The following is a 24,376-nucleotide window of genomic DNA, read 5'->3' as shown; positions in this document are numbered from 1 at the left end:
CAGCAGATGACCCCCAGGCGGTCGCCTAGGGCGCCTATGTTCAGGGCCAGCCCTGTTCGCACTTCATAAAACAAGGTCCGTTAGTGACGTTTGGCTGAACTGATCGTTCAGAAAATGATGGAATCTGTGAAAAGAAGGAGTTCCCCTGGAGACACATTGTCTTTGATTTTCTGCTTTTGATTATTTTGGTGAGTTGTGAAGTTTGCATCCTGCAAAAATCCCACGTCTGTTTATATTTTTTTAAGTGAATCGATCTTGACAGTGCAAAAAGTGAAAAAACACTTCAAGAAAAAATTGTTTTACTTTCTGTCTTGCACCTTGTACAAAAAATAATCTTATCAAGAACATTTTTCAATTGCAAAATAATCTTAAATTGTGAAAACACGTCTTAGTGAATACATTTATGTTCCCAACACAAGAATTCCATAATTCTTACCCCATTTTTGCTTATCTAGAAAACTTTTTGACAGTTGTTGTGTTCAGCGTTAGAAGCTGAACACTGACGGAGTGCACACGTCTGTAAAAACACTGTCAGTTTCTGCCCCCGCAGGGGTCCCGCTGGTGCACAGCTCTTTACTGCTGGCTGGCAAAACATTCCTGTTGATAACAGAAGAGCGGACAGGTTGTGAAGCGGCTCATTGTGTGGTTTGCCGCGGCGCAGCCCCTTCCTGCTGTTTCCGGCTCCGTGTTGGGACAGGATGCACACAAGAGGTTTTATCCCTGACATGGATAGCTGTGCAGATTGCTCTCTGTTCTCTTGGATTAGGGATTTGTTTGTTTTCAGTCATTATCCGCGTGGATCGTCCTCTGGGACGGACCGTCTTCACTTCCTGCAGATTTTTCTCAGAGGTTGATGCAGATTTTTTATAGTTTGTGTTCCAGTTTTCTGCTGTTTTGTTGATTGCGTTGCGTTGTGTGTTTTGTGTTGACAGTACGGCAGAAGCCCCCTGCACTTGGCCGCCCACAAAGGCCACCTGGAGGTGGTGCGCATCCTGCTGAAAGCTGGCTGTGACCTGGACATCCAGGACGATGTGAGTGGATCTGTCCTCCAGCTGCACCGTTTCCGCTCCAGAGTCCTGGTCACCACTGGCTGCCTCTCCTTTTGCTTTCAGATCCTTTTTGTTTGGAATAACCCTAAAACTGTAGCTTGTTTCTCGTCCCGTAAATCTCTGCGTTCTGATGGCCTCCAGTGGCCTTGAATGGGACCCACTGGACTGCCCGCTTGTGGGTCTCCCTGCAGGATTTGAGCCCCTCTTCCTCTCAGACCTCGGGCACTGCCGAGTTCAGTCTCTGTGGTCTCTGAGCCCTGCGACAAACTGCTCTGCATCCTCCGGGACTTTGGGAAGCTGGAGACTAAGACAGGAGGAGGAGGAGGAGGGAGGAGGACAGAGGAGAAAGGCTGGGGAAAGGCCTGGAGGATCTGAGGGAGTGAAGGAGGTTAGCCTAACCTACATCTACTGAGCCGGTGGAGTTTGACCCCCCCATCCTTCCTTTCCTGATGAGACGTCAGTCCTCCATCGCTTCGCTTTGGTTCTTCTCTGGCTTCTTTGCTTTTCCCCGCCCTTTCTCCTCTTTTCTCCTGGACATATCTGGCTCGTTGCTCTTTCTTCCAGAGCTCCCACGGCAGATCAGAACGTCGCTCTTCTGCTAATCTGCTCGACCTTTTCCTGGGAATGTGTGGTCACACTGTGCTCATGAACCCAGACGTCCTCTGATTCCATCTGAGGAACATGTCATCTGTTTGGGTCCCTGATAATCTGAGATCAGAGTTTAGAAAGCAGCTCTCACTAAAAAAGCAGAAACTGTGTATGAACTCAAACAGATTTTCAGCTTAAGTATAAAAAACAAAAGATTTAGATTTAGAATTTGTTTTTGTAAAAAATTAAGGCTGGGTTGATAAAATGAAAGGAAATATTTTTAAAGTAATCATATGTGATCTAAAACACAGTTTTTTTCCCCTTTTTCCTTTTTTTTCTGGAATAAGGTGTACTTCTATAGCATGATCACCACCTAGTGTCCAAACTGAAACGTCCTCCAGGAGAAGCAGAACAATGTTTCCAATGTTAATGATCTGAACATTTTAGTTAGAACTTCTCCTTTAGAGAATCCATGGAACACTAGATGTTAGTGCTGGATATCAATAATAATTTTCAGAAACGTTTTGATCCGATTCACAACAGCCTGGATCAATTCAATTCTGATTTTTTCAATTCTTTTGATACTCTCATTTCAAGTAGATTTAATTCAATTTTGAGTTTACACATTTATACACATTTGTTTAGAAATATACTAATAATCTACTTTATGTTTTGAATATATTTATATGAATCTGATCCAGTTCACATACTGTAAATGTATCAGTGAAATAAAGAGATTGTTAATATCATCCAGTGAATCGATTATTGATCTATTAAGCTTAAATCGATTCAAATCAATGAATACATTTTGTCAACCCAGCCCTACAGTGTGCTATTAACAATCTCATCACTCGCACACACTCGCAGGTGTGCGCCGGTGTGTGTGTGTATGCAGACTGGCTGTGTGCTCTTCTTCCCTCCTGGGAGTTTCTCCAGTCGTTGCTGCTCTGGATGAAATGTGCTTGAAGAGTTTTTTTTAATGTAGAGACAGTGTTATAGTGCAGTTTCTTTGTCATTTGTAGAGAAAAAGGTTCACATAACCTTCTGAAAGGCTGAAGTCAGAAACAACCTAAATGATGTCTGGGTGGAACGTGTTGAACATTTCCAAACTAAAGTGTATTTCTGTTAGGCAGTGTGATCATAGAGGCTGTCACTTCGCCATCTGAGAGCAAATGTTCTACTTACACAGACAGATGTAGTTCTCTTTCAGTGATGGGATTATGGAAAAAACAACGACCTTTTGACTTCCAGAATGAAACATTTTTAGAGACAAAAATAACTCAGTTCATCAGGTGACCACTAGGTGGCATGTTACCCAAGCAAGTGGACTCCCAAGGCTGAAAACAGTTCAGCTTTAAAGCACAGTTCTCTCTTTATTAGAAAAACCAAGTGTTCTTCTTCTGTGGTTCGTTATCTATGATAGCGGCTCAGGAAGCAGCATTCCTGGCAGCTTTCAAATTGTTTTTTTATTTGCATTTAGCCTCAAAAATGTGCTCAAACAGTGACGTATTGTTGATTGACATTTCACATCAGAAGTTCAGTCACAGCATCTCCTCTGGTCCTGTTCCAGCAGCGTTTGCATCAGGAGGAAAACGTCTCAAACTCCTCATGGCTGCATCGACTCTGAGTGTTACGGGGAGGCTGAGCCTGTGGTGTGTCTGTGTGTCGTTGGCAGGGCGAGCAGACGGCGTTACAGCGAGCTGCTGTGGTGGGAAACACTGACGTCATCGGAGCTCTCATCCAGGAAGGGTGTGCTCTGGACCGGCAGGATAAGGTGAGGTCAAAAAACACCCACAAACACATGCCACGCTCGTGGGACTCGTGGCACCGCAGGTGTTTATGTTTCTGTAACAGACTCTCACAACTAGAGGAGTGAAAGTCCCACTCCCATCATCCCATCATCCGACCATCGTTTGGTCTGTTGTAAAAACCTTCCCAGTGGTCTGTTAAATATGATTATGCCGTTTTTTCCTCCCAAGATAAAAAAAGTCTCATTTTCTGGGACATAGTTTCTACAGAAGACTTAGAAATTAGAGACAAGTCAAGATGATGATGTCAGATTAATTAGAAAAGCTCTAAATAACCACAGCTGAGCAGAAGCGCCGTCTCAAAAAAATAATCGTCTGGTGTGAACTGGAGGTGAAGTGGATTCTGAGCTCACTCCGCTTTCACGTGCAGTGTGAACCTGGCGTAAGCCTGCCCTCATTTCCCATCATCCCTTCGATTGCACTCTCTCCTGCTAGCTTACAGCCCCATCCTAACATTAGCCATCCATCCGTACAGTTCTGATCCAGATTCCAGCTCAGACGAGGAAAACAAAGACGATCATGGATCTATTTGTCTGTTAGTGGATGATCAGAATGGAGCGCTGGAACAACTACAAGCTTTTTGAATCAGCATTTTTTTCATCTGCTCCTGATTCACAACAATTTGAAAAGAGAAATACTCAGAAATATAGTTTTAATCTTCATTTTCTTAACACATGTCATCCATCATGAGAAAAATGCTACAAGAACATGTTAAAAACACAGTTCTCATTTGCGTTTGAAACTTCCAGTATGAAATGATGATAAAAATCTAAGCCTACATCATGTAATTCAAAGTGTCTCCATTAGTTATTCCACATGATAATAAAATCTTTAATCTGCTTAAGTTTGATCTGCCAAAGATCAAAGACAAATCTGCTCCTTTCTCTTCATGGTTTTATACTCTGCTGCTGAAATGTTCCACATTTAAAGTGTATTAAGGACGATGGTTAATAGTGTATTAGTGACTGGGTTTTATAATCTTTCCAGTAACACCACACTGGATTAAATGAAGCTTTATTTCACTGCTGTTCACTGCAAAGTGGTGACTTTTTTTAACTTGCTGCAGCATCTGATCCCATAAATTTAATCCAAAAAAGGGACGCAGGTCAGGAAAACATTGAGGCGAATGAGCTTTAAAGTTACTTTCCATCCAAGCTTCATGGCGGCTGTGGCTCAGGAGTCACATGACCTGTCATATGGAAGCTTTGCAGTGAGTTTATTAGGATGCATTCTGGGTAATTTTCTCAGGTACCTGCAGATCAGAAGTCAAATGTGGATCTTTAATTAAAGAAAAATAAAAAAAGTCTTTAAGTATTAAAAAGTAACTGTAAAGTAAGAATTGAGAAAGTAGTGAAGGGAGAAAAAAGCAAACTTTAACTTAAACAGTTAAAGGGCAGGGCGTATCACAAGTCAAACTACAACATTTTACACATTTTTGTGCGTCCTGTACTACAAATAATCAAAGGACATCAATAAGCACAAACAGAATTAAGGCGCACCAGGTTATTAGACAAATGTTCTATTTCTAAATTAAGGAACTTTAAGTGTGTTTGGGTCACTTCATTAGCTCAGATTTCATTTTGATTTGTTAGATTTCTGGCAGAGATTGGCCAACAACAGTAAAATGAACTCTTTTTATTTACTCTCTGCCTACATTACACTTACTACTGCTACTGCTACTGCATTGAGATGAGACAGGATGTCTTTTATTTTGAAAGGAACTTCTGTCAAAAGTAAAAAAAGGCAATTTTCTTTTAATGTTTATGTTTAATTCATGAAAAATAACGACATTTAAGGTATGTTTTTCATAGTGGTAACAAGCATAAATATAAATCAGTGTCTCATTCTTTCAAAGAGTGACTGAAGACTTCGTGGCTCCTGCTGGGTTTAGTCAGTGAGAAATCAACCCTAATCTCTCTTTCAGAGTTGAAGGTTGCAGACCTCTGCTGTAGATAAACAGCTGTAGAAGAGTTGATTGTGTAAATCCTCTCCTGACATTTTCATATACAGGTCATTTGCTACATTTTTAAATGGCAATTTTGTTGGACAAAATACTCTCAGGTTTAATATTTGGTGCAAAAAAGGTCTTCCAGTCACTGACACTTCAAAAGCTGAGTTTGAACTGTAATGATCATCATCAAAACACTTCAACTGTGAGAGACAGAAAGTAAAAATATATCCAGGAATTTTTTTATTGATTTAACAGAGCAAAAAATCAATATGTATCTCCTATAACAAGCAGGAATTCTGTTCCTCACAGGCTTGTAGCTTCTTCTTGTTACCTGTTAGAACTGGTTACCTGAGGGAACGACACCTGTGCACACCTGTAAACAGTCGCACTGCAACCAGGACCAAAGAGCTGTCATAGGACACCGGGGACAAGATTGTGGACCTGGAAGGAAGAAAGTACCTTGAAGAGAAAAGATGAACTGTTGGTGCAATTATACAGTATATATATAAAAAGAAGTTAAGCATGATCCCGGCTTCATGAAACATCTCAACTGGAGGAACAAATAATCTGGAGAACCGTAAAGAAATAGTCCAGAACTACACTGATCAATGACTTGAAGAAAGCTGGGATGAAGTGCGTTTCCATACAACCTTTGATACCACTGTAATTAACCCTTTAACTGCCTGCTCATCCAAATGGTGAGGAATATTTAGAAAACATGTTTCTGAAAGTATTGATTGTGTGTAGTCCTCCCTGATGTACTGAGGCCCTAAAGGGACATTGAAGAGAAAACAATTTGAAGAAAAAAAAGTTTTTTCTAAAAATAAATGGAAGTAGAAATATATATATATATATATTGGTTACTAATTAGTGCACACCAGATAGGAACCAAAAAAAAATAACGTTTACTTCAATTTTTAGAAAAACCTTTTAAGCACAATTTCTATTTAAAAAAAATAAAGGAAACCTTTTGTTTTAAATTACTATCTGGTGCGTACCAGTTACTAACCAGAACATTTTTAGTTCTAAAAATTAAAGTAAAAAGAAAAAGTCTGGATAGTAACTGGTGCGCATCAGATAGTAACTTTTATCTATTAAAAAATAAAAATTCACTTCATTTTTTTTTTTTTTTACTTCGGTGTCCCTTTAGGGAGAATAAGCATCAGATTTTGATGATTTGTTTTCTTTTTTGGTAGCTAAAGGGTTAAGGTTACTATGGTAACACATTGTAGATTCAAATCCCACAATACTCCAAAGGTTCCTCTTAAACCAGTACTTGTCCAGAACCGTCTAAAGTTCTCCATCTGGAGAATAGGGGAACTCTTTGGGATAAACTCCACTCGCTGTGTGAAGGAGGAAGAATGCTGAGTTACATCCTAAGAACACCATGAAGCACGGGGGTGGAAGCATCATGCTTTGGGATGCTTTCTACAAAGGGAACAAGACGACTGATCCGTAGTGAGGAGAGGATGAATTATTCATGAATGGTGGGACTTTTGGGAAAAGCCTCTTTCCTGCACTGAGTATGAAACATGTCGGGATCTCAAACACATCATCCGAGCAACGAAGGAGTGGATATTTAAAAAATGTATCTCAAGGTTCTGGAGTGTTCCAGCCGGTCTCTGGACGTCAATCCAACAGAGAATCTGTGGTGGGAGTTAAAGTCTGTGTTTTCCAGCAATAGCTCTTGAGAAGATCTTCATGGAGGAATGGACCAAAATCTCAGCTGCAGTTTGACCAGCTGCAGGATACCCACTGGAACGCTTTGACCTCAATGAGACCAGGGTTACATCACAGAGAGAACTGTTCTGCTCCCTTATACAAATACATTCTTTCAAAGTCAAACTGGGATCTCCTGGATTCTTTTTCTACGTTGTTTCTCACCGTTGAAATGTTTCTCTGATGAACACTACGAACCAAACTCAGTTTTTTCTGTCAAAATCTGTGGCTGACTGATCACTTTTTGACCCATTATACACATATCTCAACTGTTTCAAGGCCAGTCCTTCTGAATTGCCCATTAAATGAAAAATGTCGAGTTTGAAATGTTTTCATGCTTGAAGTCTGCAGCTCCTGCTTCTTGTTGTCAGGATGGAAACACAGCTCTGCATGAGGTGGCCTGGCATGGCTTCAGTCAGTCTGTGAAGCTGCTGGTGAAGGCCGGGGCCAACGTTCACGCCAAGAACAAGGTGCTCCTGCACTCCGGTGTCACCGGCTAACACAGACGTAGACCTATGAAATGATGGGAGGATTCATTCCTCTGTTGCTTCCAGGCAGGAAACACGGCTCTCCACCTGGCGTGCCAGAACGGTCATGCTCAGAGCGCCAAGGTTCTGCTGCTCGGAGGCTGCAGGCCCGACAGCAAGAACACAGTAAGTCATTTGACCTTCATGTACCAGCATGGATGCAGACGCAGCTGGATGGACTCCACACCACGCTGTCGTAACATCTCACCCTTCCTCTGTGAAGTTTGTTTGATTCTGGATACAAATGGACTCGGATTCCAGAGAGTTCTTTGTCTTCAGAACGTTCATCCAAAAGTCTTTGAGGAAATGCAGGTAACGGCTGCATCGTGACCTCTGACCCTATACCGGAGTTGAGGTGTTTGGGGTCAAATCAGGATCAGTTTAAAAAGAATGAAAGAACATAAAAATATTTAAAAAATGGGAAAAAGCTAATTTAAAACTTGAATAATAAAAAGACGAACTGTTACCAATTTAAAAGTGATGTATATTTGCACTTTCAACTATGACTTTTTTTGTTTTTCCCTGTTTGCCTTAATTTCTCTGTTTTGAGTCCCAGTAGCCAATCAGTTCAAAGCCCCGCCCCTAATGTAAAATTAGGGTCAGCTCAGCAGCGAAAACTCAAAAACTCTAAAGCACATGTGTCAAAGTCAAGGCCTTTTTTGGACTATTTTGATATTTAATAAGATTTTTTTAGTTTATTTTGGTGTTTTGCTAATATTTCGGCTACATGCTAACTGTTTTGGCTAACTTAAGTTTTTTTTTTTTTTTTAAGGCTAATTTGGCATTTTGCTAATATTTCAGCTGGCTATCAGCTACAGAGTTTTTAGCTATCAGCTTCAGCACTTTCATCTATCAGCACTAACATCATCAGCGGCCAAATTCAGCTTACAGCATTCTCACTATCATTATCATAGGTAATGGTATATATTCAGTTCATAATTATGTTAAAAAGTTACGGTTTTAAAGTTTTAAAAATGTAGTTTTAGAGTGTTCAATAAATGTTTATTCTGACCTAAGATGTGTTTTGGATTTTGGCCTCTTGTGAGATCTAGTTTTCTTTTTCTAAATTGAAACTGAAAGCAAAGAAAGAGAAAGAAAATAAGGAAAGTTGATAGTACAAATAAAATTGTTTTAATTGGTAAAAGCTTTTTTATTTAAGTTTTAATTTTTTTTTTCAAATTTTCAATTTTATTTTTTCAGATTTTCAATCCTTCAAGTTTTCAAAATGTTTTGTTTTCAAATCTTCTTCTTTTTTTTTCTTCTAATTTTCAATCTTGTTTTTTCGTTCACTTTAAGCTGATCTGATTTGACCCCGTAAAGGTGAACCTGTTCTTCCTTCCATGTTATTCTTTGAGTTGGTTCTGCTGATCATTCCTGGTTCTCTGCTGTTCCAGCATTTGAACATTGGTGGATTAAGGTTTTCATTGTGGTTTTCTGGAGTTTCAAAGCTTCAGAAATGTCTCTGTGACCCTTTTCAGACTGAAATGATCAGTATTTTGAGTTTATTCATCTTCTCTAACAAGTCCTACAGTGGAGGAGTCAGTCAGCAGCTGGAGAACCTGCTGGTTTATCAGACTCCTCCATCTTTAATTCTGGTTAACTCCAGTTCTTCCGAAGATGTTTTTGATGTTCTTCAGAGTGGGAATAATGAAGGACTGCTCTGCACCGCCTCCTCTCAGCTCTGTCATTCACTCATGGATGTCTTTGCAGGCAGGAGACACGTGTCTGCACGTCGCCGCTCGCTACAACCATGTGACCATGATCCGCATCTTACTGGGAGCCTTCTGCTCCGTGTCGGAGAAGAACCTGGTGAGTCTTACAGCCGTCACCAGGACCCTTGATTTATTAACGGTTCATGATTAACAGTTTATTAACAGTGTTTTCAACCTGCGGACTGTGCAAGGAGCCAGTCTGCTGTTCATGTGAGAAGAGTATGTTCTTTCCACACAGCCTGACTGTTAGAATTCAGGAAAAAAGACAATCAGAGCGTAGTGTGAACATCTCACGTAGTGGTCAGTAAGGAGCCAGTACTCTCACCTAACTAACATTACTGTGGGAGGAGCTCGGCTTTTCTCTGGCTGCCGTGTCTCCATCAATTTCAGACACAAAATTCTGGTGAAATTGAGATTCTTTTGTCCTGCAGGTCGGAGACACTCCTCTACATGTGGCCGCTGCTCTGAATCATAAGAAAACAGTTCGTCTGCTGCTGGAGGCTGGAGCCGACAGTCACGTCTGCAACAATGTGAGAGGCTGAGAAAGCTTTAGAAACGATCAATCATTCTGTGCTTCTTAAAACATTAGGGTCTAGCATGGAACTGGATTGAAAGTTATTTGACTGATAGACACCAGTTTATTAAAATGGGGGAATACCAATAGAGATGTGAGGGCATTGCATGTGGTGTCCCTCAGGGCTCAGTTTTAGGCCCCAAATTATTCAACCTTTATATCAATTAATAATAAAAATGATGCTATTTGCAGATGACACCAACAGATTTTATTCTAATAAATACAATAAATGATGAATTGAAACAATAATAATATGGATGAACATAAATAAACTATCTTTAAACCTAAAAAACAAAGGCAATTATGTTTGGAACTTCTGAATTACCAATATCAATTGATGATACTATGATATAGAAGTTACCACAAATCAAATTCCTTGGTGTAATTATTGTCCACAAAATAAGGCGTATTAGACATGTTCAGAGTAAAATATCAAAAAGTATGGCAGTACTCAAGAAGGTAAAATAGTTTCTTAAATACAAATGACTACATTTACTATGTTGTATGGAAGTATGGCGGAATAACTATAAAACAAAACTACAAAACCTTTTCAACCTTTAGAATATTCATAATACTGTGATTATACCAACATGTTATTTCTTAGTTCTAAATTAATATTTTTATTACTTAGTTTATTTGTATGCAGCTAACGATAAAGTATTACCCCATAATATTCAGAGACAGTTCAGACAAAGGGACGGGGATCACTCTCTGAGGGGATGTGGTATTTTTAAACAACCAATAATTCCAACCATTAGGAAGAAAACGTGTTTATCAGTGTGTGGGATTAAACTGCGTAACAGCCATAAAAATCAATACAAATAATGTTTGAACAACAAACTATTACAAACAAAATGAGAGAGAAGCTGGTTGTCAAACTACAAGATGGAAGAATATAAATTATTATTTAAACTATCTTTGATTGTCAATTTTTAAGTCCTTTTTTTAATGTTTTACATGTTTGAAATAAATCAAGTATATAAGGCTGCAGTCCACAGCGTCACGTGACCACAGGAAGCTTTGAAAACCCTGTAACTTTGAGTACAACTGGAACAACTGGACCTGTCGTGTTTATCTTGAATCACAATGTGACAGTAGCTGCTGCAGTTTGAAGGAAGACCTTCTGGTTCTGTCTGTGCAGGCGGGTCAGACGGCTCTGGATCAGGCCAGAGAACACAACAACCCCGAGGTGGCTCTCCTTCTGACCAAAGCTCCACAGGTGAGTTTGAAGCCCAGCTTTAGCACGAACAGCTCTGAAGACGGAAAACATCAGAACCACAGACTGTTTGTGTTGGGGTTCAGAGCTTCCTGCGAGGCCGGAGCGTGAGGAAGAGGAGGGACAAGCTGAAGTCTGAGGGGAGGGCTCAGTCGGTGCCCAGAGATCAGATGCTGTCCTGTAAGGTAAATGCCACAAACTCACTGTACCTGTTGAAAGTTTAAGCGTGGACCACTTTTACCAACCACAGAAGCACAAAAGAAGATGGTCACCGTGGAAACATCAGCAGAGGCGTCAAACTTTAACTCCAATGAGCTGCTTTAGGAGGAACTGGATAGAAAAGTCTAAGCAAATCAACAAGCGGCAAACATTTGTTCTGAAAGAAACTTAGAAAGAATTTCCTGAAGTTCTATTATAGAAAGACAGCACGGAGTTCAACTCATCCTCTTTGATGAAAAGTTTGAGTCCATTTTGGTTTATAATTGATTCCAGGATTTCTTTTTGAGACGTCTTAATTTGGTGTATTCAAAGTCAAAGAAGAAAGAACAGAGTATTTTTTTTACTTTTAAAAAGAAATTATTAAAGCTGGGTTGATAAAATCAATTATTCAATTTGAATCAATTTACACTTAACAGCAGATCAAAAATTGATCCATAAAAATATAAATCGATTTAGCACATAAAGCTAAAGTCTGCTAGCTTGATGCTAACGTTTAATGGAATTCCCCATAGGACGGCTAATGCTAACTCTCAGTCGACCTAAACATACATTCTGACTAAATGAACGTCTTTATAAGCTCACAGACATGAATTTTACAAACTCTTTTAAGGAAATATTTCTTAAAGTTTGTGGTCTTTTTGCTCATATTTTCTTCTTCTGCTGGAATAATTCAGAGCAGAAAAAAGGAAAGGCAGCACAGCTCAATGCAGAACTGTTTTGATCTTTAAATGAGAACGTCAGGTTTGAATGTTTCTGAGACAAAAGGAAGTTAACTAAAGAATCAATCAAACCTTTAAGATAATAGTTTTAAAGTTTAAATTCATGTACTTTAAACTGTTTTCTTGGAGGTCAGTTTTCATGCCGATGATTCGCAAATGTATGTTTTTGTCCTTTTGTTTGATGCCAAATTAGTAAAAAACAGTAACAGACTTTTTTTAAAACATACATTTTTAAATCCTTCAGGAGGCTAAAGTGTCAGTCTTCCCGTTTTCTGCAGGACAGTGCATCTGCAGCAGAGGACACGCAGAGCAGCGAGCACGCCCCCTGCAGACGCACCGACCCAGCCCAATCCCACCCCCGCAGGAGCAGGAAGCAGAAGGTAACCTGCAGAGGGAGGATGAGGAGGTGGAGCTCTGCTCTTCCTCAGTGTGATAACAGCTGACTTTGTTGCAGCCGTCTCTGTCAGAACCTCTGCGCCGCCGTGAGGCAAAGCCCAGCGAAGGCGTCCACAGGAGGACGGCCAACCTGCAGGGGACCTTCCCCCATGGCCCCGTCCCCCCTCACAGCTTCAAAGCCTACCAGCTCTACACCCTGTACCGAGGAAAAGACGGGAAGATCATGCAGGTGGGTGACCGTGAGCCGCGGGGTCTTCAAAGGAAACCCAGGGCTCAGTCTGCTGTCGCTGCAGGCGCCGCTGAACGGCTGCCGCTGTGAGCCGCTCATCAGCAAACTGGAAAACCAGCTGGAGGCCACCAAGGAGGAGATGAAGACCGAGATCCACACCGTCCAAGACCTGGTGAACAGCAAGATGGGCCAGATGGACCGCAAGAACAAACACCAGGTGATGCTGCTGTAACCTCCGGTTTCTGTTTGCGTTGACGTGATAACCTGACTGAGTAACTAAGGATGGAACGATTCTTTGTGAATCAGTAAAAAACTATTCAAAATCTTCAACATGTTCATCAATGCGGAAAATTAAAAAGTCAGTTTGTCTCGGCCTGTGCCTGAATTTAAAAATGCAGAGCAGATGACATTTCTTCATGCAGGCTCACTGTGAGTCTAAAGGTGCTCACACACCGGCTGAGTCGGCGCGAATTCAAGAGGACACTTTACATTACAAGAAATCAGAAAATCTGCTCTCCGCGTTTGCATTGACTTTTCTTTAAAAGTGTCCGCTTGCATGTCCGCCGACGCAGCCGGTGTGTGAGCAAGTTGTGTGCACTGGGGTGTGCCTGCGAGTGTCTGGGCGCAACTGAGAGTAGGCGCGCCTGTGACTGTGTGCCTGTTAATGTGTGTGCGCCTGTGAGTGTGTGTGCGTAGCGGACGGGCTGCGTGATGTTCATTTGCCAGAGCCATACTCTAGTTTGCTTTCTTGAGTCTTCTTTGTGTTTTTCTCTGCAAACTGCAAAAGAACATTATTTGCGCTGAGTACAGCAGCTGGGTGGGGGGTGTTCTAATGGGTATGAAAGGAATTGTGATCATGTCAGTATTATGTACAATTGTTTATTTGTATTGACTCCTTCTTGTTTGTTATGAGGGGCAAAAAGAAAACATACTTGATCTTAAAATACCTTTAATTTATTGTGTTGAAAAAAAAAAAGGTAAAAATCTAAATTGTGACTTTAAAACTGTGAATCGAATCGTGGCTTGACTGAATCGTGACATCCCTACAAGTAACGACTCATCAAAGCCGACATACTTTGATGACATTTCTTCAGTCACACAAACGCTGTGAAGGTGTGCCAGAATCTTCCTCCTGGAAAGGTTCTGATCTGATCTCCATCAGTGGGTCTTGTGTGGAGGAGGGTCCACCGTTCTGTTTGAAGGACAGCTGTTGACCCGTCTGATCCCTGCAGATGGGGGCTCTGGATAAGCTGACGCTGGAGCGGGTTTCTGCGGAAAGGAGCGCATGTCTGCAGAGGATGGAGCAGTGGACGCAGCAGGAGCGTCTGGAGGCCCAGAGCAGACAGGTGGGGCATGCGGCGGTGCGGCGCCCGGAGCAGAGCGGTGTCCTGATGCTGTTGTTTCCTCTGTGCAGGCGTCTCTGGTCAGCGAGCTGAAGAGCTGGTGTCTGTCCAGACTGCAGAACCTGGAGGTCCGGCTCAGCGGAGAGCCCGGCGCTACCACGCTGCGGCGCTGTCTGTCGGTCTCCGAGGGTCTGAATGAGGTCGAGAGGAGAGATCGTGCTGGCCCGAAGCCCAGTGAAGGTGACACAGGCACTGCAGAGGGCGGAGCCTCCAACCACTACTTTGTTGTTCATGCGGAGAGCTCTCCAGGTGAGGTCAGACGTCTGGTTCACACTGGACACAGAAGCACTGCAGAACAGAGGACGCTTCCATTATGGGTCGAAACTAAAATATCGTAGATCTCAACTAGGGCTGGGAATCACTGGGTACCTCACGATACGATACGATACGCAATACATGGCTCATGATATCGATAATATCACGATACTGCGAAAATTGGTAAAAATCCTCTCAAATAACTAGGATTATATAGAAGAACACACATTTTTTGGAAAATATATCCCCATTCATTTTTTTACCTCAAACACAATCATGATAAACAAATACATACAAATTATAGATTATTATAGTACAACAGATTATAGACACTTTTGTGCAACATTGCTGAAATCAGTAATACTATGTCTTTGACAAGCATTAACAACCAAATTGGAATTATCTGTCAAATTCAATGTTAACAATAGTAAACATGATCAGCAGTGACACTACTTAGTGCAGAATTGTTGTAAACAACAGAACAAAAATTAAATAAGTCAAGTAGTGACAGCTATCTACCTCTAAAAGAACGTCACACCAAAGGATGATGAATATAATGTTTTACAGCCTCTGTCAAGTTTTACCAAATATTTTGTGCACTTTTCCCTCACTTGAAAAGGGCTGAGCATCCAAAAATGAAGACTGATTTACTCAGACTGTCACTGGAGATTATTTTTTCCAATCTTTATCTTTTTTCCATTTGGTCAGTCAGCAGTCAATAGGTAGAAACCTTAAAACACACATAATATTGGGAATAAATGTTTACAAATTCATATTCTATTACAGAATAGCAATAAACAACTTGAATCAATAATAATTGATATCATTTTAAGTTCTTCAATTAACTAGCAACCTCCCTAATTTTACAGTGAATTGTAGTTCACTTTCAGCTTATCCCTTTCGGGGTCCCCACAGCGTAACAGCACCCACTGTTTCGCATCAGTGATTTGTCAGAGTTTTTACGCCGGATGCCCTTCCTGACACGACCCTGTACTTGAGGGGCACAGGGACCCAGTTAGGCAGCATTGTCAAAATACATTTTTATCTAAGTTCAAACATCAAATCCTACATTTTTTATTTAAGAATGGCTTTAAATTAACATTAACAAAAAGTAATTACATTCATTTGAAAACTTGACACTACAAATTTACCAAAGTTACACCGTAAACCAGCAGGTTAAACATTGAAGTGCATGAAAACGCAAATTCCGACGGTACCTGAAGTAAATATAAACAGTTGTGAAGCACGTGCCCAGTTCCCACAGCAACTAGATCAATTAAGCGATCACGGTCATTCTAGCGCTCAGACAAAGTCACCTCTTACCGTCTGCCTCTCCTACAGATGGAGGATGAATGCGCACAGGTAGGCATGCTTCACACGCGCTACAGAGCCTTTATCTCACCAGGGCTTTTTCCTGAATGAAGCTCGTTGCTATTAAAAGTCCGACGCAGCGCGCACCGGCTGCTCACCAGTTCCATCACGCGACTAAGACGCTCGGCGCAACAGCCTCTTTAAATGAAAATATAAGATCGATACTTGGTTAGAACCCATCGAGAATCGATCATAGGACTAGATATCACGATATCGATCTTTTGACACACCACTAGTCCCGACTCAAATCTCACGGGTTGCGACTCAAATCTTGTGGATAGACACTCAAATCTCGTATGCTGCAACCAAATCTCGTGAGCTGCAACCAAATCTCGTGAGCTGCAACCAAATATCGTAGGTCGCGACTCAAACCTTATGGGTCGACACTCAAACCTCGTAACCAGGGGCTCACACGGCTAGCGTTACGGCTCAGTTGCGAGCGCCGCAGTCTTCACACAACTTTAAAAGTGGAAGAGGAAATCCCACTGCAGGCGTTCATGTCCTGCATCTGCGGTCAGGCCTCTGCGTCGCAGTGAATCCGTTTTGTTTGGTTCAAATTTCGCCGGACGATGCCGCTGAACCGCAGCGAACAAAGGGGGGTTTATCCTGAACGTATGTGAGTTTGGAGTTTTGTGAGGTCGGCAGTAGAGCTTGTGGCTGCAGCCAACCAGAAGCTAATGCGAGCCATCGGCTGTAGCTAGACCCCTCCCACATCGCACCTGAGCTGTAACGCTAGCCGTGTGAGTCGTGTAAGTCGCAACCAAATCTCGTGAGCTGCAACCAAATCTCCTAGATCGCTACTCAAGTCTTGTGGGGGGGTGGGGCTAGAGATAAAAAAACAAGAGAGGTAGAGACCAGTTGGCAGTAAGTCAAGATGGACGACGTAACATGAGGCAATATTTTTAGGTTATTTACCCATGATGGCAAAAAAACAGAAAACGCTCTAGCAGGAGCACTTGTTGACCATCGCGGAAGAATTCACGTCTGGTGTGAATTGCAGGAGAGCGCGGATGCTGCACACACTCTGATCCGCGCTGCTTCAATGTGCAGTGTGAACTCAGTGAGAGCGCATCAGGTCTGAACCAATCACAGCACAGCTTGACTGATCTCTCTGTTGCAGACGGTGAAAAGGCTCACAAGGCGGAGCCAGCCAAGAGCCCCACCTCCTCAACCCCGGTGGTTCGTCCAAAGGAGCGAGTAGCCGACGCACACAGAAAGACCCAGGACCTGGAAGCAGCAGAGGAGGCGTCTCCCATGGCGGAGCGCCGCGGCGGCCGCGGGAGACGCCACCGCAAACACTCCCAGGGAAGGACTAAGTCCAGAGGGGCGGGGGGGGTGAGGACTCTGGAGGTGTTCGGAGAGGCGCCGCCAGAGCCGTCCTTCGCTCAGGAGAGGGACAACATGCACGCCATGGAGGTCACGCAGTACTTCTTTGAGGCCGTGTCCACGCAGATGGAGCGCTGGTACGAGCGGAAGGTGCAGGAGGCGCGGCGGCACGCCGACCAGCGAGCGCAAGCCGACAGGGCGGCGCTGATCGACAGGATCGCCTGTCTGGAGGACGAGCTGCGCACGCTGAGGACCAACCGCCACGACGGCTGCTGAAGGCCTCGGAGCGGGAACGGGAGCTCCACGCCGGCTCCTGGAGGAACCAGCTGATGGAGGAGTGAAGGTTCAGGAGGAGCAGAAAAGTTCTCAAAACTCTGATAAAAGCTAGAAAGAAGAAAACAAAACCAGATGAAGCCAGTTCTGAGGTTTTCACAGCCATGATGCCAATCCAGCTGCTGCTGAAACAAACAGGCCCGAATCAGCTGAGCCAGAACCGCCTGGATCAGCGGGTCACTTTTCACCCTGTTTTCTAGAACTCTGAAGCTCAAATCCGTCTGACAGCACCACAGATAAGCTTCATTTTCAAACCAGTTTGTTTGATTATTAAATCCCAGTTCTCAAGCAAATGACACTGAAAGCTAATAAATGTGTTCTTCCTTTTTAGAAGGAATTTTATTCTTTGGAAACGTTTAAAATAATGTTCAGTCAAACAAAAGGTTACAGAGAAACTCAAATGTTTTACTGTGACTCTTGTGCAGCAGAGAAAGCTAATGATGGTATAGCTGCTGCAGCCGTTCTCCATCACACACATGAAGCTGAGCAGTGCTGCAGTATTACTAGAACCGGTGTGTTTGGATCTTGACGCACTCTTCCTCCCAGGAAGCTGTTTTCTATTAAAGAATCGTCTCTGCAGTGTCTGTGGTTTGACTCTAGTGAGAGAGCAGAGGATTCTGACTCCAACGATGAAGCCTCCAGACCCTCATCGAGGTTCTCTGTCCAGACGGTCCGCTCTGACCCTCTCAGGTCTCCTCCCAGAACCTTCCTCAGATGTCAACTTTGAGCCAGCGCTAAGGACTTCTGCAGCTCCTCCAGATGGTTCCTGGCCTGAGTGATCATCATGCGGATCGCGTCCTGAGTGAAGGAGAGAATCTGTCAAGTTATTTTAATAGCCTATGCTATTTCAATAGTTGATTAGTTGTCGACTAATCAACTACTGAAATATGAAATACCATTTTAAAAGTTATTGACTATTAAATTTGTCAATAACTGTTGAAATAGTTGTCGACTATTTCAATAGTTATTGACTATGAAAATAGTTGACGACTAATCAACTATAAGAATAGTATCAACTATTTTATTAGTTGATACTATTAGCTGAAGCGATTTTACCTTCAGTTTATACATGACCCGATTAGTCGACTATTAAAATAATGGGTTGTGGCAGCCCTTGTTCAGTTCCTCTTGGGTTGCTGGTGTGTTTGAGCTGAAACCTTCAGTGAAATCAGGATTTAAGCCTCATTTTGATCCTGAGTTTCTTTAAATGACCAGCATCAGTTGTTCCCATTTGTTTTTTTTAGTCAGTTTTTCAAAAACAAAGTATTTGTTTGTGGACTGGGTTGGTTAACCCTTTAACACCAGTCATCTGTGATGTTTAAACACTAAATCTTTAACATACCGTCACTTTTCAAAGCCGCTTTTCTCCGTCTGGATCTACTGGAATGATCGTGTTAACGGTTGAAAAGTGACAGTAAATCAAGAACATAAGCACTGGAGCTCCGGTGTTAATGAGGATGGGCTCCTTCTGGTCATCAGTTTTTAACCACGTTTGAACCCGGGCCTGTAGAGTAACCCGACAGTTCTGCACACGTTTGCCCTGAAGCTGACCTCACATGAGGCTGAAGGTCAGAGGTCACACCTGGGTTGGTTTTCTTTGCATTTAGGCATAATTTCTAAACTTAATAAAAACGTTTCTGCTATTTAGAGCCACAATTGATGATGCTAAGGTGAATATAACAGTTTTTTTTTAACTACATTGACTTGGCGTAATTCTCTAAATTTTAGGATCTTAAATGAAACCTTTTTGTTTTTGTTCATAAGAAAAGGCGTGAGTCTATCTTCATCACTCCTTTCGATTGACCTTAAAAATACACTAAAATATTGAATATGGACAAAAACCACGAGTGTGACTGTGTTTTTGCCATCTGCTGGTCAGCGGCGGTACTATATTTCTATGAAATGATGCTGCGTTTAAAAATGCATTTTTGAAATATATATTTGGTAAATAAACTTAACTAAAAAACAACACTGAACGAGAAAAAGTAGTTCTGGTGATAAAAATCTCACTGCAGTTAGAAATTCTGACTGAAGACACGGTGAGAACCGGAACCGCGCGGGTTCTGCTCACCTGGTTCGTGGCCTCCTTGTTCCTCCTGAACTCCTCGCGGGCCCAGTCCCTCAGGTACCTCCTGTCTGCCTCGTCTGGCACCTGTCGGATCGTCCTCAGCATGCTCCTGTAGATATGCAGGACCTTCTGCCTCTGCAGGAACTGACACAAACCCGGTTAGACCCGGCGGCGGCGGTACCGGCAGAGCGTCCCGGTCCGTTCACAGAGGTCTGCGTTTACCTGCTTCAGAGAGAGAGCAGCCGGCGGTAACCTTGAGGCGGACATACCCAACAGAACCAACACTGTTTACATGAGGCAGACGGAAGTTCTTGTGAAAGCCGCCGGAAGAGAGTTTGTCTCCCCCTGGTGGCTGGGAGGACCGCAAAAAACCCATTACACCTTATTCCATTAGAATAGAATAGAATAGAATAGAATAGAATAGAATAGAATAGAATAGAATAGAATAGAATAGAATAGAATAGAATAGAGAATATTAATCCCTTTGTAAATCCTCAGGGAAATTCAGGAGAAGAAAGCATGAGTGAAAAGACAATGTTTCAGACCACAAATGGTTATTTTTTAAAGTATTTCCTTAAAAGTGTTTGTAAAATTCATGTCTGTGAGTTTATAAAGATATTCATTTAGTCAGCAATGTATTTTTAGGTCGATCGAGCGCTAGCATTAGCCATTCAATGGTAAATCCCATTCATCTTTAGCATCAAGCTAGCAGACTTTAGCTTTATGTGCTAAATCGATTTATATTTTTATGAATTGATTATCGATCCTTTTAAGTTTAAATAGATTTAAATCAATTAATCGATTTTATCCACCCTGCCCTATACATGAACGTCTTTGTTTTCCTCGTCTGAGCTGAAATCTGGAACTAAACTGTGTGGCTGGATAGAAATGAAGTTGGTCATTTTTATGTTTTTTTGCACAGGTAGCATTAGGTTGTGAGGGGCTGTAAGCTAGCAGGAGAGAGTGTAAACAGAGAGCTCTCAGTGATGGGTGTTGGTAAGGGGGCGGGGTTGGTTCACACCAACAGTCCCACCCACAACTCAGTGAATTCAGACAACACAGAATTTGTCTAAAATCATAATTAAAAATCCTCTAAGAACGCTTTGAAAATAGATCAAGAGATGATCAGAATGGGACTTTTACATTAACTTTCAATTTAAACAAGTAATCTAATTAGGCTGACATTTACATTTTTTCTTCTCTCTTTTAAGAGTTTAAACCAGGAATGGATAAACTACGGCCCGGGGGCCATGTGCAGCCCACTAAGCCTTTAAATTTGGCCTGCCACACTGGAATAATTTATATTGATGATGTAAATGAAAGTTTTTTACTTCTCTATAATTTCTCCTATTTTTATATTCCAGTTAGATGGTGCACCACAAATAAAGTGACTTGTGTTTAGGTGCAGAAAGTTTTTTGCATTCATGTTGTTTTGAAAGATTTGGATTTTTTCACATTCATGACTGTTTTTGGAGTGATTTTTCGAATCATTCCAACACAAAGAAAACACTCATAGGTCTTGATTCAATTCTAGTTGATCAAAACCATTGACTGTAAAAATACTGGACTTCTTGAGCCATGAGGTCCCCCATTGGAAATGCATTACCTCCACTCCTCGCGAAAGTAGGCCGCCGCTTTCACCGTCACTTCCTGAAACAGCTATCGCCATTTTGCAAACGTCTGAACCGATCTTCAGCGATTGGTCTGAGTCTCTGTGAGTCATAGCTGAGTCATGAATCTACAGGAAGTACTGTCACCAATCTGGAGTGAGTTTATTGTGAGTCTCCGCCTCTTTCCACGCCTCGACCACGAGACAGCGGATGTAAACAGCTTCTACTTTAATAACACCGGAGAATTGTACAAGTCATTGTTGAAGCCTTTGAGGGAGAACCATTCCAACATTTGATTCTGTCAGCGGTCCTTTGGGATTTACTTACATTTATTCCTTTTTGTCGAGATAAAAGGAGCATTTGGGTGACGCCGCTGGAGAACGGCGTGCGGCGCCCCCTTCGCACGCGCCGCAGCAGCTTGTCACTTCACATGCACTTCCAGGTTACAGTCTGATCAGATGCACGTGAGAAGCGTGTTCAGCGGTATTTAAAATAAATAACCATCCTAACAAGAGAACAGCTGGATCTTTTTTCTGTTTGAAAATACGACCAGGTCCTTTCAATTTTGTCTCGCGCTCCTCAGACGGCTGCATCTAATTCAGGCTGAAGCTGGAAAAGTGAAGAAGATGAAACTTTGGTTGGTGATTTTATGGAGGAGCTGTACCATTCTGTATGAAACACAACTTATCATTTATAAGCTACAATCAACACAGTAAAATAAAGAAAAACGAATGTTAAACAAAAAAGTCCACAGCACATAACCTCAGAGTGAAATCTATTTCTCCAGAGTAAATCCTCATCTAAAAATGTCGACAGCATGCTCCTCTTGTTGTTTTAAACTGCTGCATCGGTACATTCCATTGAGGAAAACAACAGTAGGACAATGATTGGTACATTGTTGAATTGTAAAGTAGGTGTTAAAAGGTCTTCATGGACCCATTGATGAAGTCTGCTCCCATTGGTTACCCGTCATCTGTCAATCAAACCCCCCAGACGTTCGACGTCAGACCCACAAACGCTTATTGAGCCATCTGATTGGTCAATTTATAACTCTAATAACTTGTGATAATGGAAAAAAATCTTTAAAAAAAAATTAGGTTTAGAAAAAAGACGTTAATCAGAAAGCAGCAGAGGAAGTGTGAGGATTCTGTTCCATCATCCTCACTGTGTCCAAGGCTGACCTCTACAGGATGTTCACTTGGGTGCACACAAGGAGACAACCCAGAAGAGGATCAGCTGGGGCTGATTGACTGCTTTCCAGTGGACTGAACCATCTGAGAGGAGGAGGAGGAGCAGAATCAAAGACTTGTTTTGGTGTTTTATTTAACTTGTTTCTGGGTGTTGTATGTAGTTTTTGTTTAAAACCATGGTAACTTTAAGTTTGTGTTGATTGTTTACTTACTTTGTGTTCTGTTTAACCAAATAGTTCACCTGGGGGAAGTGCTGAAACCCCTCCCAATAAAGGGAGCTGGTAGATTCCAGCAGATAAAAGGGCTGAGAATTTGTCAAGTGAGAGAGGGAGAAGAGCTCCATGCTGTGTGCTGGCTGGTGTGAGTCTAAAATTAAATGTCAAATCTAAGAGCTCTAAAAGATTTCTGTGTCCTGGTGATTGCTTCTGCTCATTTCCTTTGCCATCCTGCAATCTTCATCCTGACTGGAGGGTCCAGTGCAGAGCGACCCCACAGGAAGAATGATTATTCTGAGATATATAATGACTGAGAAATGACTGTCTGTTTCTCAATGTAAGTCAATGGGACTTTGGCCTTTTTGCAATCCAGTGGTACTTCCTATATGAACACGGAAGTAGGGGGGCTTGCTCTGTCCAGTTTTTTTCTTATACAGTCAATGGTCATTACCTGGCTGTGTGAGGCGTCAGCCTGAGAGTCATTTAAAAACCATATTTTTTAATTAGGCTACTTTTCTCATTTTTTCAAGTGGCCTATTTCAAATATTAAACAAAACAATAATAATTTACATATGCATTGCAAATTTATTATTTTGAGTTGACTTTCCTCTGCCAATGTATTATTTAATTTTTTTCGTCTTCACCATTTTTTAAGGCATGCCCATTTCTAACATTTTATCCATGAGGTTTATACATGAACAAAGGGTAAAAAATAACAATAAAAACGGTTTTAATCCCAGTTATTTTATGCAATCTGCGGTTTTACCATTGACTGTAAAAATAATAATTATTCTTATATACAGTCTATGGGTTTTACACATTCTTTCACACATGAAAATGCTAAAGAAGGGTATGCTCTATTGGATATTCTCATGAGTTACAAATGCTGCTCTCCTGTGATTCTACTGGGTATTGGCAAGAATCACAGATGCTGCCCTCTTGTGGCTATACTGGGTATTGCCATAAATAATAGATGCTGCCCTCTTGTGGCTTGACTGGGTATTGCCATAAATAATAGATGCTGCCCTCTTGTGGCTTGACTGGGTATTACCATAAATAACAGATGCTGCCCTCTTGTGGCTTTACTGGGTATTATCATGAGTTACAGATGCTGCCCTCTTGTGGCTTTCCTGGGTATTATCATGAGTTACAGATGCTGCCCTCTTGTGGCTTTCCTGGGTAGTGCCATAAATAATAGATGCTGCCCTCTTGTGGCTTTACCGGGTATTGCCATGAGTTACAGATGCTTTCCTATTGCTGCAACTACAGTACGACATAAGTGACAATACGGTTCTATGGAACCCAAGAAATATTGTTGAATACTGAACAATTAATTAACATTGACATCATTTTGTACAGTTTACTCTTGCATGTAAATGGAAAACACAACATTTAAAAACCAGATTTTTTAATTAGGCTACTTTTCTCATTTTTTCAAGTGGTCTATTTCAAACATTAAACAAAACAATAATAATTTACCTACGCATTGCAATTCTTTTATTTTGAGTTGGTTTTCCTCTGCCAAATTTTTATTTAATTTTTTTCGTCTTCACCATTTTTTTATAGCATGTCCATTTCTAACATTTTATCCATGAGGTTTATACATGAACAAAGGGTAAAAAATAAAAATAAAAACGTTTTTATTCCAGTTATTTTATTTAATCTGCGGTTTTACCATTGACTGTAAAAATAATAATTATTCTTATATACAGTCTATGGGTTTTACACATTCTTTCACACATGAAAATGCTAAAGATGAGTATACTCTATTGGATATTCTCATGTGTTACAAATGCTGCTCTCCTGCGGTTTTACTGGGTAGTGCCATAAATAATAGATGCTGCCCTCTTGTGGCTTTACTGGGTATTGCCATGAGTTACAGATGCTGCCCTCTTGTG

At 41.6% G+C, this 24,376-nt stretch overlaps 2 protein-coding genes across 4 annotated transcripts in view; one reads left to right on the top strand and one right to left on the bottom strand.

The window, feature by feature from the left end:
• Positions 1 to 17,974, top strand: part of ankrd6b (ankyrin repeat domain 6b) — a 41,405-nt gene extending 23,431 nt beyond the window's left edge. Inside the window, exons 1-16 of one of the 3 annotated variants that reach the window (XM_024291480.2) lie at positions 708 to 849; positions 933 to 1,031; positions 1,113 to 1,437; positions 3,313 to 3,411; positions 7,487 to 7,585; positions 7,670 to 7,768; positions 9,353 to 9,451; positions 9,786 to 9,884; positions 11,070 to 11,147; positions 11,231 to 11,329; positions 12,361 to 12,462; positions 12,537 to 12,707; positions 12,772 to 12,924; positions 13,940 to 14,053; positions 14,122 to 14,359; positions 16,857 to 17,974. In XM_024291480.2, coding sequence (XP_024147248.1) covers positions 1,180 to 1,437; positions 3,313 to 3,411; positions 7,487 to 7,585; positions 7,670 to 7,768; positions 9,353 to 9,451; positions 9,786 to 9,884; positions 11,070 to 11,147; positions 11,231 to 11,329; positions 12,361 to 12,462; positions 12,537 to 12,707; positions 12,772 to 12,924; positions 13,940 to 14,053; positions 14,122 to 14,359; positions 16,857 to 17,338 — 2,190 coding nt within the window. In that variant the 5' untranslated portion in view covers positions 708 to 849; positions 933 to 1,031; positions 1,113 to 1,179 and the 3' untranslated portion in view covers positions 17,339 to 17,974. Of the gene's footprint in view, positions 1 to 707; positions 850 to 932; positions 1,032 to 1,112; positions 1,438 to 3,312; positions 3,412 to 7,486; positions 7,586 to 7,669; positions 7,769 to 9,352; positions 9,452 to 9,785; positions 9,885 to 11,069; positions 11,148 to 11,230; positions 11,330 to 12,360; positions 12,463 to 12,536; positions 12,708 to 12,771; positions 12,925 to 13,939; positions 14,054 to 14,121; positions 14,360 to 16,856 lie in introns of those variants that run through there. The other 2 variants (XM_024291481.2, XM_036210529.1) reach the window with 2 other exon arrangements.
• Positions 17,709 to 19,832, bottom strand: lyrm2 (LYR motif containing 2). The gene is made up of 3 exons (XM_024291482.2): positions 19,686 to 19,832; positions 19,467 to 19,607; positions 17,709 to 18,193 (listed from the first exon to the last, which is right to left on the bottom strand). The coding sequence occupies exons 1-3, from the start codon at positions 19,728 to 19,730 to the stop codon at positions 18,113 to 18,115; spliced, it is 267 nt and encodes an 88-aa protein (XP_024147250.1). The 5' UTR covers positions 19,731 to 19,832; the 3' UTR covers positions 17,709 to 18,112.
• Positions 19,833 to 24,376: the final 4,544 nt, after the last annotated feature.

The sequence above is a fragment of the Oryzias melastigma genome, linkage group LG24 (genome assembly GCF_002922805.2).
Source record: "Oryzias melastigma strain HK-1 linkage group LG24, ASM292280v2, whole genome shotgun sequence".
NCBI classification, from domain to species: domain Eukaryota; kingdom Metazoa; phylum Chordata; class Actinopteri; order Beloniformes; family Adrianichthyidae; genus Oryzias; species Oryzias melastigma.
This window is presented reverse-complemented; position numbering and strand designations above follow the sequence as displayed.

Coding starts and splice junctions, on each gene's coding strand:
- lyrm2 (XM_024291482.2), bottom strand. CDS start 19,730: ATGTCCGCCTCAAGGTTACCGCCGGCTGCTCTCTCTCTGAAGCAG. Junction 19,608..19,685: donor CTGCTCTCTCTCTGAAGCAG/GTAAACGCAGAC, acceptor GGTTTGTGTCAG/TTCCTGCAGAGGCAGAAGGT. Junction 18,194..19,466: donor ACAAGGAGGCCACGAACCAG/GTGAGCAGAACC, acceptor TCCTTCACTCAG/GACGCGATCCGCATGATGAT.